Raw genomic sequence first — 18023 nt, 5'->3', positions numbered from 1 at the left:
CACCTGCAAGGTCTGCTCACCTTGCCCAACAAACACAGACAGACAGAGACAGGTGCAGCTGTCTTAAATTAGCCTTCCAAGAACTGGACTTGAGGTAAGTGAGCAGCTGTTCCCCCCCCCCAGCTCTTTCAGCTGCTCGTAAAACCCGGCCATGTAATCCGGGCCCAATAAATTCCTCTCAGCACTATATGTGCTGGAGCCTGCTTCTCCGGGTCCTACATCACCGAAGCTTGGCACTTCGGAGACACATACCTCCCGTTTACAACCTCTCCGGCAGCCACCTTATACCTATTAAATACTGTTTGGTTGTGTCCCTAAGACAGGGTAGTATTTCCCACAGCAGCTGCAGCCTCCTACAGTTCCTTCACTGAATATGTCTTGGAGTTGCACAAATATCTGACTGTTACTCATAACCATGTTCTTACCTCTAGACCCCAATTGTATAAGCGGCACACACACTGGTACCAGGAGACTGGGTCATGGTCAAGAGACATATAGGGAGACCACTGAGCCCAGATACAGTGAGTCATTTTAAGTACTGACCACTGCTATTTCTGTCAGCCTCCAAGGCAAAGACACTTGGATCATCGTCAGCCACTGAAAAAGGTCCTGATCCCCAGCAGCAGCAAAGATGATGACCCTGCACCTTTGTACCATGATGATGGCAATTGCATCCTTCTCCCTAACTCTCAATGAGGTACTAAAGGAGGAGAGGACTGGGACAACCAACTGATAAGTATCACCAAGTCCTGCTGCGAGGCAGTTTCTAAAGACTGAACTAAGAACTGCTGGATATGCACCCATAGCCCAATATTCTCTGATACTATGCCATATCTCGCAGTGCCCCTAACCCCATATGAGGCTTTCACCTATAGCTGTTTCCACAAAGAGACTTTTGGTACTGCCCGTTACGACGGAGGAAACCTCTGATGCAAGGACTTATGATTTATATATGATGACTTATACAACCCCTGGCAAAAATTATGGAATCACTGGGCTCGGAGGATGTTCATTCAGTTGTTTAATGTTGTTGAAAAAAAGCAGATCACAGATATGGCACAAAACTAAAGTAATTTCAAATGGCAACTTTAGGGCTTTAAGAAACACTAAAAGAAATCAAGATTAAAAATGTGGTACTCAGTAAGGGTAATTTTTTTCAGACCAATCAGAGGGAAAAAAAATTATGGAATCACTCAATTCTGAGGAAAAAAATATGGAATCATGAAAAACAAACACACAAAAGAACACTCCAATACATCACTAGTATTTTGTTGCATTACCTCTGGCTTTAATAACAGCTTGCAGTCTCTGGGGCATGGACTTAATGAGTGACAAACAGTACTCTTCATCAATCTGGCTCCAACTTTCTCTGAGGTTAGGTTGGAGCCTTGTCATGGACCATTTTCTTCGACTTCCACCAAAGATTTTCAATTGGATTGAGATCCGGACTATTTGCAGGCCATGACATTGACCTTATGTGTCTTCTTTCAAGGAATGTTTTAACAGTTTTTGCTCTATGACAGGATGAATTATCATCTTCAAAAATGATGTCATCATCCCCAAACATCCTTTCAATTTACGGGATAAGAAAACTGTCCAAAATATCAATGTAAACTTGGGCATTTATTAAAGATGTAATGACAGCCATCTCCCCAGTGCCTTTACCTGACATGCAGTCCCATATCATCAATGACTGTGGAAATTTGCATGTTCTCTTCATGCAGTCATCTTTATAAATCTCATTGGAACGGCACCAAACAAAAGTTCCAGCATCATCACCTTGCCCAATGCAGATTCGCGATTCATCACAGAATATGACTTTCATCCAGTCATCCACAGTCCACAATTGCTTTTCCTTAGCCCATTGTAACCTTGTTTTTTTCTGTTTAGGTGTTAATGATGGCTTATGTTTAGCTTTTCTGTATGTAAATCCCATTTCCTTTAGGCGGTTTCTTACAGTTCGGTCACAGACATTAACTCCAGTTTCCTCCCATTCGTTCCTCATTTGTTTAGTTGTGCATTTCCTGTTTTGGAGACATATTGCTTTAAGTTTCTGGTCTTGATGCTTTGATGTCTTCCTTTGTCTACCAGTATGTTTGCCTTTAACAACTTTCCCATGCTGTTTGTATTTGGTCCAGATTTTAGACACAGCTGACTGTGAACAACCAACATCTTTTGCAACATGGCGTGATGATTTACCTTCTTTTAAGAGTTTGATAATCCTCTCCTTTGTTTGAGTTGACATCTCTCCCTTGTTGGAGCCATGATTCATGTCAGTCCACTTGGTGCAACAGTTCTCCAAGGTGTTATCACTCCTTTTTAGATGCAGACTAACGAGCAGATCAAATTTGATGCAGGTGTTAGTTTTGGAAATGAAAATTTACAGGGTGATTCCATATTTTTTTCCTCAGAATTGAGTGATTCCATAATTTTTTCCCTCTGCTTGGCCTGAAAAAAAAATACCCTTACTGAGTATTACATTTTTAATCTTGATTTATTTTAGTGTTTCTTAAAGCCCTAAAGTTGCCATTTGAAATGACTATAGTTTTGTGCCATGTCTGTGATCTGCTTTTTTTCAACAACATTAAACAACTGAATGAACATCCTCCGAGCCCGGTGGTTCCATAATTTTTGCCAGGGGTTGTATACGATGACTTATAAACGTTGTCTTGGGAGACTCACTGACATCATACCCTGCATACCCTATAAATCCAAGGATTTATAATAAATATGTGGTCATCAGGCCTATAAATGGCTTCTCCCTGGTGCAGAGGGAACCTGCACCTTAGCATGCCTTACACCTGCTACCTTCATACTTCCGCCTAGTGATCTAGATATAAATGCTGTCCCCAAACATTCCATATATACATGAGCTGCAGACAATCCAACCGAATGGTAGACCTTATATAGTGGAAATGGGGATAGGGAATAAGAGTATATGCATTTACCCTTTCATTACATAAATGTTGGTATTACTAGTGTATGTAACCGCTAGAACTGGTATATTTGTTATGACGACTCTATGTAAATAGATGCGTAAGACCAGACATATAGACCATTAGTTATCGCATCTGCAAAATATCACAGTGCTCCTCCAGTAAACATATATGACGAGATTCACAAACAAGATATCCGTCAGTGAACGGGATCTGTCCCCTCCAGGCTCACATAGCATGGGGAAGTAGCTGATAGATAAATTGTCTGTAAATAATAAAAAGGGAGGAATTGTTATGGTAAATATTTATACTTTGCTTTATAATTTAGACAATTCATATATCTTTGATAATTTTGTATTTTAATGTTAGCTTTATAAGTGTTCTTCATAAAAGCAGGGTGTTGTCTCTGATATAGAGATGTATTAAAGTCTTCCTTTGTTTCTGAACATATATTAAACTGATATAACCAGCCTCCTTGGGAATGCAGCAGAAGGCATGATTTATGACTTTGTTTTTTTCCAACTTATCCTCCTTTTTAGGTAATGTTATAGCAGAAGATGGAGTCCCTCAAGTTTAAAGGCCCCATCTATGCTATATAAGTCTGACAGTTATTTTAGGTGAAAACAACAGCTATGAATGTTCCTTCTTGTATCAATAGCGTGTCCTTGGGAGAAGATAAAGTATACTCCCTGGCCAGATGTTTCTTCTTGTAGCAATAATGTGTTCTTGCAGAAAGATGAAATGACCTTGCTAACTAGATAAGTCTAATTAAATATTTTAAAGCATACAGAAACTAGCTTTTTTCGCTTGTTCAGCTAAACTGTATAATCGAACCATATATGGCAAATCCGTTTCCTGCCTTTAGGGTGTATATTAGCCCTGTGTTTTGTAATAAAGTTTTTAGAGTATGTTTAGACACAAACATCCTGTCCTGTGTCTTCATTCTCTCCGAGCTCGTAATCCAAAGGATAGAAGACCCAAAATTCAGTGACGACAGCAACATAATGTAAGCCACTCCCACTTTCCTTCTCTTTATGGTTAGTAATAAAAACTTGTGACCAGGAGTCTGAGACTCAGATGAGTCTGGGACACAGACAGATTTGGTTGTGTTTCTCTTGTCTCCGATCGATCGACTCCCTGATTTGATCAAAACTGGCAAACGTGTGAAACCCCTTTGAGTTTCTCCTAAAACTTTCTCTACAGGTTTCCACATCAACCTCGTACACACGGTTCCGCTTCGTACACTTCGTACACACGCGGTTCCGCTCCGCACACTTCGTACACATGCGGTTCCGCTCCGTACACACGCTGCTCCGCTCCTACACCTCGTACACACGCGGCTCCGCTCCATACACCTCGTACACACGGCTCCGCTCCGTACATCTCGTACACGCGCGGCTCTGCTCCGTACACCTCGTACACACTCGGCTCTGCTCCGTACACCTCGTACACACGCGGCTCTGCTCCGTACACCTCGTACACGCGCGGCTCTGCTCCGTACACCTCGTACACATGGCGGCTCCGCTCCATACACCTCATACACACGCGGCTCTGCTCCATACACCTCGTACACACACGGCTCCGCTCCGTACACCTCGTACACACACGGCTCTGCTACATCCACACTGTAAACCCCTCCTGACCCCACACATAAACTTCAGCTCATCCAGCACCATGACAACCAGCACAGCAGAGTCTTGCATCCACTGAGGCCCCTGATCATGTGACCCCTGACTCCGCCCCTCCTGTGACCTCATCACAGGTCCTGTGCGCACAGAACAGCCATATAAGTGGTGGCGGCTCTGCAGGTGGAGGTATGTGGAGATCCCCCATTACTGGGCGCAGGGGGCATTAACCCCTTCAGCAGGGAGACTCTTTTGGGGTCTCTGTGTGGTGTGAACAGTGACGTAACAGCTGTGGACAATAATGTAGATACTAGTGATGAGCTCGCTACTACTCTATCAATCATCGGGGTGCTTGGGTTTCCGGCCAGCATGTTTTGCGGCTGTTAGGCAGCCAATAAAGGGTTTTTCCTGCCATATACAATAATGCTGTAGCCATGTTTTCTACTGGCATTACTGTGATTGGCCAGCCGCATCGCGTCATTGGCGCACTATCCTCAGGAAGTAGTTCAGGGAGAGTTGTTTTTGGAGGGAAAGCTTAGATTAATGTCCGCCCCCACCTAAATATTATAAAGTTAAACCCTTTAGTGCTAAACCTATCAAATAAATAATGAATTTAAAAAAATGACCTGGGGTCCTGGTTTTGATAACCAGCCAAGATAAAGCAGATAACTGGGGGCTGATATTATCCGACTAGGAAGATCCATGGATATTGGCTCCTTCCCAGCTAAAAATACGAGCCCACAGCAGCCGCAGAATTGGCGCACCACATTAGATGCGCCAATTCTTGCACTTTGCTTAGCTCTTCCTGATTGCCCTGGTGCATTGGCAATTGGGGTAATATTTATTGGGATGTATTGGCAGCTGGCATCAATCCCAGTAGTTAGTATTGGAGAGACATCAGACACCCCCATTACTAACCCAGTGAGCTAAAATAAAAAAAACACAGAGAAAACACTTCACCAATTTATTAATAAAAAAAAAAGCCATTTTGGTCCGAAATAGTCCAAGGATTCCAAAGTAGTCCACAAATGGCAACCTGAAAGACATAAAAAGAGAGAATTAAATGAATAAAGACAAGAGACAGTCCCTCATTCACCAATTTATCATCCCCGCAGCTCCAACATAGTCTATGGCGGTCCCACGATGTCCACCGATTCTGCAGTACAACCTATGGATCCTAATTCTGAGTTCGAAGCTTCATAGGTGTCTCCCGGTCAGACTGCGCTCCCCGAGAGCGATGATTTCAGTAACCTTACTGATGTCATCACCGCTGTCATCACCGCTGTCACCAGGTCTCGCTGAGTGCAGCCTGATCAGGAGAGACCTATGAAGCTTCATTCCCAGAACAAGGCTCCATAGGAAGAACTACTGAATTTTTGGACGTCATGGGAATGCCATGTACTACGTTGGATCTGCGGGGTTAATAAATTGGTGAATGAGGGACTGTCTCTTGTCTTTATTTAATTCTCTCTTTTTATGTCTTTCAGGTTGTCATTTGTAGACTACGTTTGAATCCTTGGACTACTTTGGTCCAGTATGGATTTTTTTTTAATAAATTGGCGAACGAGGAAACTGGGGAGTTTTTTTTATTTTAAAATAAAATATTTTTTTGTGTGTTTTTTTTTCTTTTAACTTACTGGGTTAGTAATGGGGGTGTCTGATAGATGCCTCTCCATTAGTAATCCCTGGGATTGATGCTAGCTGACACTACACATCTGACATCAACTCCAAAAAAATGACTCCAATTGGGAAGAGCCAGGCAAAGTGCCAGAATTGACGCCTAATGTGATGTGCCAATTCTGGGGCTGCTGCGGGTTGGTATTTTAAAGCTGGGAAGGGGCCAATATCCATGGACCTTCCCAAACTGTGAATGTCAGCACCCAGTTGTCTGGGTTACCTAGCTGTTTTTCAAAATTAGGGGGGACCCCATGTCATTTTTTTTTAAATTACATCTTTATTTAGTTCCCAGTAGCTACCTAGGAGTCAGAGATGCATCCAGGCATCTTCCCTATGCTGTTCCCACTCCATTTGAGCATTGTTTCCATCCATTTCAGCAATTTTCCTGCCCCCCGCAGCCCTCCTGTTTCCTGGAAAAATTATAGACTCGAGTCCATCTGCATGTCCAACCTGCTCGATTCGAATAATGAGTACTCGAGCATTTTAGTGCTTTCTCTTTCCTACTGGATACAATTGATAACACTTCAGGGAATTTGCATGAATATGTGGTAAATACTTGCTGGGTATACATCAGCAGATCCATCAGCTGTCAGCACAAGCAGCCTTTCATGGGGACATCATGGAAAGGGAGTTGGCGTGTGAATATGCACCTGTTGTGATGATTCAGGGTCGAATTCCTTTTTCAAGCCTGTGTCATATCCCTTAGTTATACCTTATAAAGTGATTGTCACTTGACAAGAGGATACCAAATGTCAGAACCAATACACATACGTTACATAAAGATAATAAATGACACAAGAAAACAAAAAAGGGAAAGAAACGAACAACCACCGCACGTCCTTTGAGTTACAGGATTATAACCTATTGATACTAGAAATATATTACACAGGAGATATCACAGCCAATTCCCACAAGAATAATCCTGGAAGCACAGAATTAGATATTATTTCTCAACAGTTTCTATAGGACTTAATACATTCCTGATTCCGGAGAGTAATATAAATATGAAAAAACAGAGGAATAAAGTTCAAAGAAGAAGCTTCATAGGTCGCTCCCGTCAGGTAAAATAAAAAACAATATCCACATGTGTCCCTATTAATTGGTGGGGAAAACTATCACCTTTAATAATCTTCAAACAATTCAGGCATGACGAACACGGAAAAGTGCCCCTTTTTGAATTTGAAAGAAAGTCTTTACAGATACTTTATAGTTTAATAGTATCAGCTCTAATCAAATGGATACATAGTGATGAACCCTATGGATACACAAATTGTGGGGTTGTTGTAAACATTTTATATTTAGGGAGTTTTTGTGTTGCCACCTTATAAGGATCACAATAATTTCCTTCCTTTTCCGCTGATCGATACATTCGACCCAACTATGAAAGACGATACCCAAGGAAACATGTATTGCCCACATAATACAGTGTGCCTTTCTTGGCCTCCACACACAGTATTGTGTTCCCCCAGTACCGCATCACCCCCACACACCGTAAAATGATTGCACCATCCCCCCACGCATAGTATAATGTTCCCACAGTACCACCATCCTCCACACACACTATGATAATACAAGATGCCCCACACAATATGTTATGACCCAAACCACAAGATAATAAATCCTCACTTATCCCCATTCTTAATGCTGTGCAGTGTCTCTTTCTTGGTTCCCACACATGGTATAATGTTCCCATGGTACCGCCATCCCTCCACACACAGTACAATGTTCTCTCACTACCACCAACCCCCACCCACAGTATAATGTTCTCACAGTACTGCCATTCCCCCACACATAGTATAATGTTCTCACAGTACCGCCATCAGCCCCACGCACAGTATAATGTTCCCACACTATTACCACCCCCCCACACACAGTATAATGTTCTCATATTACTGCCATTTCCCCACACACATTATAATGCTCTCACCACAGTACCGCCATCACCCCCACACACTATAATGTTCTCACAGTACAGCCATTCCCCTACACACAATATAATGTTCCCACAGTACCGCCACAATCCCCCACACACAGTATAATGTTCTCCCAGTACTGCCATTACCACACACACAGTATAATGTTCCCACAGTACCGCCACCCCCCACACAATTTAATGTTCCCCCAGTACCGCCATTAGCCCCACGCACAGTATAATGTTCCCACACTATTACCACCCCCCACTCACACAGTATAATGTTCTCATATTACTGCCATTTCCCCATACACAGTATAATGTTCTCACCACAGTATCGCCATCACCCCACACAATATAATGTTCTCACAGTACAGCCATTCCCCCACACACAATATAATGTTCCCACAGTACCGCCACAATCCCCCACACACAGTATAATGTTCTCCCAGTACTGCCATTCCCCCACACACACTATAATGCTCTCACAGTATCGCCATCATCCCCCCACACACAATTTAATGTTCCCACAGTACCGCCATCAGCCTCACACACAGTATAATGTTCCCACAGTACCGCCACCCCCCCACACACAGTATAATGTTCCCACAGTACCGCCATCAGCCCCACACACAGTATAATGTTTCCACAGTACCGCCACCCCCCCCCCACACACAGTATAATGTTCCCACAGTACCTTTATCCTCAATTTTATTTTGAAATATTTTAACATGTGTTTTTTTGTTCTTTTTCCATGGAATACAGTATATGTAAGCCTAAGGGAAAATGCCCCCCTAAAAACCATCCTATCCAGAGGAAAAAAACACTTTACATGGAGACATTGCCATCAAATACCTCCTGTCTTTGTGTTCTTACAAACAAGCTTTTATAAATGCCTCAAACTTCTGTGTGTGAATCAGACATGAGATCCAACGTGATTGAAGATTACAGTCCGGGGAAGACGGGAAACATTCATGTAGACGGCCAGAGGTAATGTAGTTAGCAACAGACTCTGGCCAAATATGTTTGTACAACCGTAGTAGAAGATGAAGATGTCATCCTGATCATGAAGTAGTTTTTTCTCATGTCACATGTAATGAATATCTCCTGCAGTATTGCTAATGCCAATTGCAGTGTCAGTAAATAACACAAGAATTAGCGTTATGGAAGATAAGTCTATGAGAAACATAATCAGGTGCAGACTCCGAGGAAGAGACTGCTTGTTATCTTTGGCTTAAAATATATAAGTTTTATTAGTAGATGTCAATGAAAAAAACAGAATGTTGTAAAATAATAAAAATATCATTGCTGCTTAGGTCCCCTGCCAGTCTCTGTATTTCCTGGTCAGTTCCAACGAACTTGTGATTCCTACATCTCATTAGGTTGCCGTAGCAGTGAGTAACTTAGAACGTGTAGATGTTGTATTCTCTAGTCTTGTATGGACTGGAACATAAGTTGAATTGCTGACTAAGACATTTTCTCCATGCTCCCAATCACTGGCTATTTCCTGATATGTTTTCCCTTATTGTTTCCTGTAATTGTATTATTACCCATGATTTTTATGATGTTACATGTACTCATCTTCTTCCTTTTCAGGTCCCTACAATATCGGATCTTTGCAGTGGAGATCTTCTATATTAAGAGAATTTTCCTGAATTACCCATCAAAGATGGATATGAACAGAGACAAGATGGCGGAGAGGATATTACACCTCACCCTAGAGATCCTCTTCCGGCTTACTGGAGAGGTGAGAGATTCTGATGACGTCACATTACATCATTCTTATCTATGGGAATAACAGATGGACAGAACTGGAGAGGTGAGGACTCTGGAAATGTATGTAGTGAGATTTTTTAATGTGGCTTTCCATAACTAGGATTACACAGTAGTGAAGAAGACCTCTAGTGAGCGCTGTCCGGACCCTGTGTCTGAGGGATGGGGAAGACCCCTGAGCGCAATCAGGGGGCCTCCACCTCACCCCCTGATACATGAGCTCATCAATGACCAGAAGATCCTAGAACTCGCCTACAAGATGATTGAGCTGCTGACTGGAGAGGTGACATTGCTGGGAATGCTGGGACATTATACAGTAACGCTATGAAGGGATCGGGAGGATGACTGTATCATTGTATGTCTCAGGTTCCTATAAGATGTCAGGATGTCACCGTCTATTTCTCTATGGAGGAGTGGGAGTATTTAGAAGGACACAAACATCTGTACAAGAACATCATGGTGGAGGTTCCCCAGCCCCTCATATCACCAGGTAGTAGACATGACTTAATATACACGGCCTATAATTATCTGTATGTAAAGAATGAATTCAGTCCCTGTATGTGTTTCCTCCAGATCTATCCAGTAAGAGGACAACACCAGAGAGATGTCCCCGTCTTCTTCCTCCACAGGACTGTAAACAAGAAGATCCCAATGTTCCTCAGGATCATCAGGTAGACGTATATGTTTTATCCACCAGTATTATATGTTTTATACTTGTGTAATGAGAATGGTGGAGATGGCAGGATTAGAGCTGATCATAGATGTGACTTCTCATCTGTCTGTGACTTTTACAATATTTGTTTCAGGGTGAAGATCTGACCCTTATTAATACTACAGAGACATATGTGAGGGGTGATGAGCGGTGTAAAGAGGAGAATTCTACAGATAACTGCCCAGGTGAGTAGTAACCACTAAATGCAGAGAAGTCACAGATTCTTCTCAGTCACCGGCTGTGGCTGCTTTATAGGAGGTGTAGTCTGGCCGTATCACAATCGTGAGATCACCGTTTTGGCACTAGACCACAACATTCATCTCCACTCAAAACTGTTCAAATGACTTTGGGAATTGAAAGCCCTTTTCTATAGATCTTACAACCTGGAGGATCCACCTACCCACTGGGATTAGTAGACGCTGACCCTTACCTGCCCAGATCTGTAAACTTCAAAGCCAAATGACGGCGCACGTAGAATATACTGACAAGTTACAAAAATCACTTGAAGAAAAATATTATGATGGGCCTCCTAGAGAAAGCGGAGGGTAATGATGCTGTTGGCTTCCTAGAATCCTGATATCTTATTGGATGAATCTACCTTCTCTCTCTTCTGAACTGCTAATGACGAGCCCAGGGGATGGGGACGTACTCGGCACCCGGGCCTTGATGCCTGATCTTGGTTGGTGTCGCGGTAGTCGGCGCCCGGGTCCGTACCCTGGGGTATCTCTTAAAAATGGTAATTTAAGTTTGGGGTTTAAATGTTCGTGACGCCACCTGTGGTATCTGGTGAGGATCACCAGCGCTGCAGCAGTCCTCTGAGGCCGGTGTTTAGGCAGCTTAGATGGTGTAGCACCCCACAGGTGGAGCTGGGCCTCAGGGCAGCGTAGATGTAGGGATGCAGGACAGAGGGGACCCAGCCGGGTCAGAGCAAGAATAGGGACACACACGATAGTCACTTCAGTACCTTTACTGGTGGTGTTTAAGGCACGATCCGGGGCGCTTTAGGGTGAAGGGTGCATATCAGGACTCTCCCTGTTCCTTGCCTTTTCTTGGTAAGTCTCTGACCTGCTTGGAGCTAGGCCTAACTTAGTCTCTGTCTTGCACCTGCTGACCTTGTGGTAGGGCCTTCTGTTGGAGATCACTCTCCCTGCTTGCAGGGCCTCCGTGAATCCTGGCTCTGGTACGTATCAGCTTCTGGTGAACCTGGGACCTGTAGTTATTATTATTATTATTTATTATTATAGCGCCATTTATTCCATGGCGCTTTACATGTGATAGGGATATACATAACAAAAGCATTTACATAATCTTAACAAAACGAGTCAGCGACTGGTACAGGAGGAGCGAGGACCCTGCCCGCGAGGGCTCACAGTCTACAAGGGATGGGTGAGGATACAGTAGGTGAGGGTAGAGCTGGTCGTGCAGTGGTGTTTACTGCAGGTTGTAGGCTTGTCGGAAGAGGTGGGTCTTCAGGTTCCTTTTGAAGGTTTCCACGGTCGGCGAGAGTCTGATATGTTGGGGTAGAGAGTTCCAGAGTAGGGGGGAAGCACGGGAGAAATCTTGTATACGATTGTGGGAGGAGGAGATAAGAGGGGAGTAGAGCAGGAGATCTTGTGAGGATCGGAGGTTGCGTGCAGGTAAGTACCGGGAGACTAGGTCACAGATGTATGGGGGAGACAGGTTGTGGATGGCTTTGTATGCCATGGTTAGAGTTTTGAACTGAATTCTCTGGGCAATAGGGAGCCAGTGAAGGGATTGACAGAGAGGAGAGGCCGGGGAATAGCGGGGGGACAGGTGGATTAGTCGAGCAGCAGAGTTTAGGATAGATTGGAGAGGTGCAAGAGTGTTGGAAGGGAGGCCACGGAGCAGGAGGTTGCAGTAGTCGAGGCGGGATATGATGAGGGCATGCACTAGTGTTTTTGCAGAGTCTTTGCTGAGGAATGCACGGATCCGGGAGATGTTTTTGAGTTGGAGTCGGCAGGAGGTGGAAAGGGCTTGAATATGTGGCTTGAAGGAGAGATCAGAGTCCAGGGTTACCCCAAGGCAGCGAGCTTGTGGGACTGGGGAGAGTGAACAGCCATTGACGTTGATGGATAGGTCGGATGGGGGATGTGAATGAGAGGGTGGAAAGATGATGAACTCTGTTTTATCCATGTTGAGTTTTAGAAACCTGTTGGAGAAGAAGGATGAGATGGCGGACAGACATTGTGGGATTCTGGTTAGTAGGGAGGAGATATCGGGTCCAGAGAGGTAGATCTGTGTGTCGTCAGCATAGAGGTGATACTGAAAGCCGTGAGACTCTATGAGCTGTCCCAGGCCGAAGGTGTAGATGGAGAAGAGCAGAGGTCCTAGAACTGAACCTTGGGGGACACCGACAGATAGGGGGCGAGATGAGGAGGTGGTGCGTGAGTGGGAGATGCTGAATGTCCTGTCTGTTAAGTATGAGGAGATCCAAGATAGAGCCAAGTCCGTGATGCCAAGAGATGAGAGAATCTGGAGTAAGAGGGAATGGTCCACTGTGTCAAAGGCAGATGACAGGTCCAGAAGGAGGAGGATGGAGTAGTGTCGCTTGGATTTGGCATTTAGTAGGTCGTTGGTGACTTTGGTCAGGGCAGTTTCAGTCGAGTGATGCGGTCGGAAGCCAGATTGTAGGCGGTCGAAGAGGGAGGAGGAGGAGAGGTAGGAGGACAATTCAAGGTGGACATGTTGTTCTAGAAGTTTTGAGGCAAAGGGGAGGAGTGATATGGGGCGGTAGCTGGTCAGAGAGGAAGGGTCAAGGGAGGGCTTTTTGAGGATGGGTGTGATTACGGCATGTTTGAAACATGAGGGGAAGACTCCGGTTGTTAGTGATAGATTGAAGAGGTGGGTTAGGGTTGGGATGAAGACTGAGGTGAGGTTAGTGATGAGGTGGGATGGGATTGGGTCAAGTTCGCAGGTGGTGAGGTGTGATTTGGAGAGTAAAGAGGAGACTTGACCTTCTGTAATGGTGGAGAAGTGGGGTTTGGAGGAGGAGGGTTGAGTACATATGAGGAGGGGTTGTGTGGACTTTAGGCCAAAGTTTTGTCTGATGGTGTCAATCTTCTGTTTGAAGAATGAGGCAAAGTCGTCGGCTGAGATGAGAGAAGAGGGAGGAGGTGCTGGGGGACGAAGGAGAGAGTTGAAAGTGTTAAATAGCTGTTTAGGGTTGTGAGATAGGGAGGATATGAGAGATGAGAAGTAGGTTTGTTTTGCTGTAGTGAGTGCGGACTTGAAATTAGTGAGGGATTGCTTGAATGCGATGAAGTGCTCGATGGAGTGAGACCTTTTCCATCTCCGCTCCGCAACCCTGGAGGCCCGGCGCAGTTCTTTGGTAAGTTTAGTGTGCCAGGGTTGCCTGTTGAATGTGCGAGGTGTGGTGTGTGTGAGAGGGGCGATCGAGTCTAGAGCTGCAGCTATTGTGGTGTTATATGAAGCAGCAGCAACGTCTGCATCGTGCAAGGAATTTATGTCTGTGAGAGGAAGGAGGGATTCAGAGAGAGAGTGTAGGTCAAGGTGTTTGAGATTTCTGCGAGGGTGTGTGAGTTTGTGGAGTGGGGATTGTGCACCCGGAGAGGAGAGGGTAGAGAATGTGAGGAGGTTATGGTCAGAGAGAGGGAGTGGTGAGTTAGAGAGGTTAGATAGGGAACAGAGGCGGGTGAAGATGAGGTCCAGTGTGTGGCCATCTTTGTGGGTGGGTGTGGAAGACCATTGAGTGAGTCCAAAGGAGGAAGTGAGGGATAGGAGCTTAGAGACAGACGAGTGGGGAGTGTCAATGGGGATGTTGAAGTCACCCATTATGATAGTGGGGATGTCAGTGGAAAGGAAGTGAAGCAGCCAGGTAGTGAAATGGTCTAAGAAGGTGGTGGCTTGCCCTGGGGGTCGGTAAACGACGGCCAGTTGGAGGTTGGAGGGGGAATAGATGCGCACACAGTGCACCTCAAAAGAGGGGAGTGTAACAGAGGGTGGCAGTGGGATTTTGGTGAAAGCGCAGAGTTCTGATAGGAGGAAACCTACGCCTCCACCATGTTTGCCATTGGGGCGGGGGGTGTGGGAAAGGTGGAATCCGCCATATGAAAGGGCAGCTGGGGAGGCTGTGTCAGAGGGGGTGAGCCAGGTTTCGGTGATGGCGAGGAAGGAGAGTTTGTTTGTAATGAAAAGATCGTGGATGAAGGAAAGTTTGTTGCAGACAGAGCGAGTGTTCCATAGAGCTCCTGTTAGTATAGCTGAGGAGGTGGGTATTAGTTGGATGGGTATGAGGTTAGAAGGGTTGCGACAGTTTGAGGAAGGTCGTGGATAGGAGGTAGAAGTAACTGTGGGGATATGGCGAGGAGGACCAGGATTTGGAGAGATATCTCCAGCAGTGAGGAGGAGCAGAGAAAGTGTTAGCAGGTGGGAGCAAGAGAGAGCATGAGGTGGCTGTCTGTGTTTGGAGATCCAGGATTGAATGTTGAGGAATAATTTGGAGGAGGAGGTGAGATGAATGGGGAGGATAGAGGGAGAGATGATGAGTTTCTTACATGGTGTAGGGATTTGAGGGGTTATTAGAAAGTGGAGGACTATAGAGGAAAAAGTGAGAGCTAACAGAAACATAGTTTAAGGAGAGTAAGTGGTCAAAGTGTTTGTTACCTGACTCTTGCCCTGACTAACTGCCTCTGAAATAACTGCCACTTCTCTCCGAAGCCACTTTGCACAAGAAGACGCGTGCACACCCCAGCACGCGTGCACCCCTTACAGAGAGTCTAAATATATAGGCCACATTAAACTATATCAGGTGTAGGGCATTGTGGGAACGGCTTGTGGATAAATTAACAGCTGGTCATTTCAGCAGGAGATGGCTGGGTGATCAAAGACAGAGCCAGGACGCAAGTCTCTGCAGTTTAGCACCTCTAAAAATCAGATAAGGTATATAGTGGGTAAAGAACAAACATATGTGAATATTGATTGGAGTGGGACAGATGAAGCAGGGGAATTATGCAGAGCATGTACCAGAGAGACGGGTCAGCAGAGCATTAGAAGACAGCATACATAGGAGCAGGGGAATTATGCAGAGCATGTACCAGAGAGACGGGTCAGCAGAGCATTAGAAGACAGCATACATAGGAGCAGGGGAATTATGCAGAGCATGTACCAGAGAGACGGGTCAGCAGAGCATTAGAAGACAGCAGTTCACCAGGGATTCCGGTTGTTTCCTACTGGGTCATAGAGATCCCTGTAAGCTCAGACCCGGTGTCCGGTATATGCTTTCGGGGTGAGCTGGTTAAGCTCCTCTGCCCCCTATGTTACTCACTCCACTCGCCTTCGGCCACACTCGGGCCCTCACTAGGCTACACACAGCAGCAGGCACACTGCTTCTTCACCGCTCTTATGGCATCGGTATGCCCTAAGCTCACTAACCTGAGCTGTTCTCTAGGCTTTTGCACTAGAGGAACTTGCACTGAGAACTCTGTCCCTCTCTGACTCTGAGCAGGAACTCTGTTCTCTAGACTGAGCTCGACTCTGTATTCAGACCTGTACTTGCTGAACTCTCCAGAGGAACTGCCTGCCTAACTCCACCCTCCGTATATATATATCCCTATCCGGGCTCCCTCTGGTCGTCTGAGGTGGTAGGGTGGAGGTGTATGTATGCTGTGAGGGCCTCTTGTGGAGAAATCCGTACCATGCACCCCTCTGGGATCTGTGGCCCCATTGCGCATTAGGGCGCCACGCTAAATGTTCTTAAAGTGGGGCAAAAGTATTTAGTCAGCCACCAATTATGCAAATTCTCCCACTTAAAAAGATGAGAGATGCCTGTAATTGACATCATAAGTCGACCTCAACTATGAGAGACAAAATGAGAATACAAATCCTGAAAATCACATTGTCTGATTTGGAAAGAATTTTTTTTCATATTTTGGTGGAAAATAAGTATTTGGTCAATTACAAAAGTTCATCTCAATACTTTGTTATATATCCTTTGTTGGCAATGACAGAGGTCAAACTTTTTCTGTAAGTCTTCACAAGGTTGGCACACACTGTTGCTGGTATGTTGGCCCATTCCTCCATGCAGATCTCCTCTAGAGCAGTGATGTTTTGGGGCTGTCGCTGGGCAACACGGACTTTCAACTCCCTCCAAAGGTTTTCAATGGGGTTTAGATCTGGAGACTGGCTAGGCCACTCCAGGACCTTGAAATGCTTCTTACGAAGCTACTCCTTCGTTGCCCTGGCGGTGTGCTTGGGATCATTGTCATGCTGAAAGACCCAGCGACGTTTCATCTTCAATGCCCTTGCTGATGGAAGGAGGTTTGCACTCAAAATCTCACGATACATGGCCCCATTCATTCTTTCATGTACACTGATCACTGGGCCTGGTCCTTTGGCAGAGAAACAGCCCCAAAGCATGATGTTTCCACCCACATGCTTCATAGTAGGTATGGTGTTCTTTGGATGCAACTCAGCATTCTTTCTCCTCCAAACACGACAAGTTGTGTTTCTACCAAAGAGTTCTACTTTGGTTTCATCTGACCATAAGACATTCTCCCAATACTCTTCTGGATCATCCAAATGCTCTCTAGCGAAAGTCAGACGGGCCTGGACATGTAATGGCTTAAGCAGGGAGACACGTCTAGCACTGCAGGATCTGAGTCCCTGGTGGCATAGTGTGGTACTGATGGTAGCCTGTGTAACGTTGGCCCCAGCTCTCTGCAGGTCATTCACTAGGTCCCCCCGTGTGGTTCTGGGATTTTTGCTCACCGTTCTTGAGATCTTTTTGACCCCACGGGGTGAGTTCTTGTGTTGAGCCCCAGATCGAGAGAGATTATCAGTGGTCTTGTATGTCTTCCATTTTCTAAATATTGCTCCCACAGTTGATTTCTTCACACCAAGCTGCTTGTCTATTGCAGATTCAGTCTTCCCAGCCTGGTGCAGGGCTCCAATATTGTTTCTGGTGTCCTTCGACAGCTTTTTGGTCTTCACCATAGTGGAGTTTGGAGTGTGACTGTTTGAGGTTGCAGACAGGTGTCTTTTATACTGATAACAAGTTCAAACAGGTGCCAATACTACAGGTAATTATTGGAGGACAGAGGAGGCTCTTAAGGAAGAAGTTACCGGTCTGTGAGAGCCAGAAATCTTGCTTGTTTGTAATTGACCAAATACTTATTTTCCACCCAAATTTGAAATAAATTTCTTTCCAAATCAGACAATGTGTTTTCAGGATTTGTTTTCTCATTTTGTCTCTCATAGTTGAGGTCTATCTATGATGTCAATTACAGGCCTCTCTCATCTTTTTAAGTGGGAGAACTTGCACAATTGGTGGCTGACTAAATACTTTTTTTTCCCCACTGTATATGGTCCCTACAAGACCAGGTCCAGTCTTTCTGGCCTAACTTCACTTT

At 45.0% G+C, this 18023-nt stretch overlaps 1 protein-coding gene across 1 annotated transcript in view; it reads left to right on the top strand.

Annotated features, from left to right (window-relative positions):
- The first annotated feature begins 4693 nt into the window (after positions 1-4693).
- LOC141178637 (uncharacterized) overlaps positions 4694-18023 on the top strand; it is a 74258-nt gene continuing 60928 nt past the window's right edge. Inside the window, exons 1-7 of the mRNA XM_073660525.1 lie at positions 4694-4750; positions 8916-9140; positions 9747-9897; positions 10027-10206; positions 10290-10413; positions 10497-10594; positions 10730-10820. Of these exons, the coding sequence (XP_073516626.1) occupies positions 9043-9140; positions 9747-9897; positions 10027-10206; positions 10290-10413; positions 10497-10594; positions 10730-10820 (742 nt within the window). The 5' untranslated portion in view covers positions 4694-4750; positions 8916-9042. The remainder of the gene's footprint in view (positions 4751-8915; positions 9141-9746; positions 9898-10026; positions 10207-10289; positions 10414-10496; positions 10595-10729; positions 10821-18023) is intronic.

The sequence above is a fragment of the Phyllobates terribilis genome, unplaced genomic scaffold (assembly GCF_046119375.1).
Source record: "Phyllobates terribilis strain yellow unplaced genomic scaffold, ASM4611937v1 Scaffold_29__1_contigs__length_15306474, whole genome shotgun sequence".
Lineage (NCBI taxonomy): Eukaryota > Metazoa > Chordata > Amphibia > Anura > Dendrobatidae > Phyllobates > Phyllobates terribilis.
This window is presented reverse-complemented; position numbering and strand designations above follow the sequence as displayed.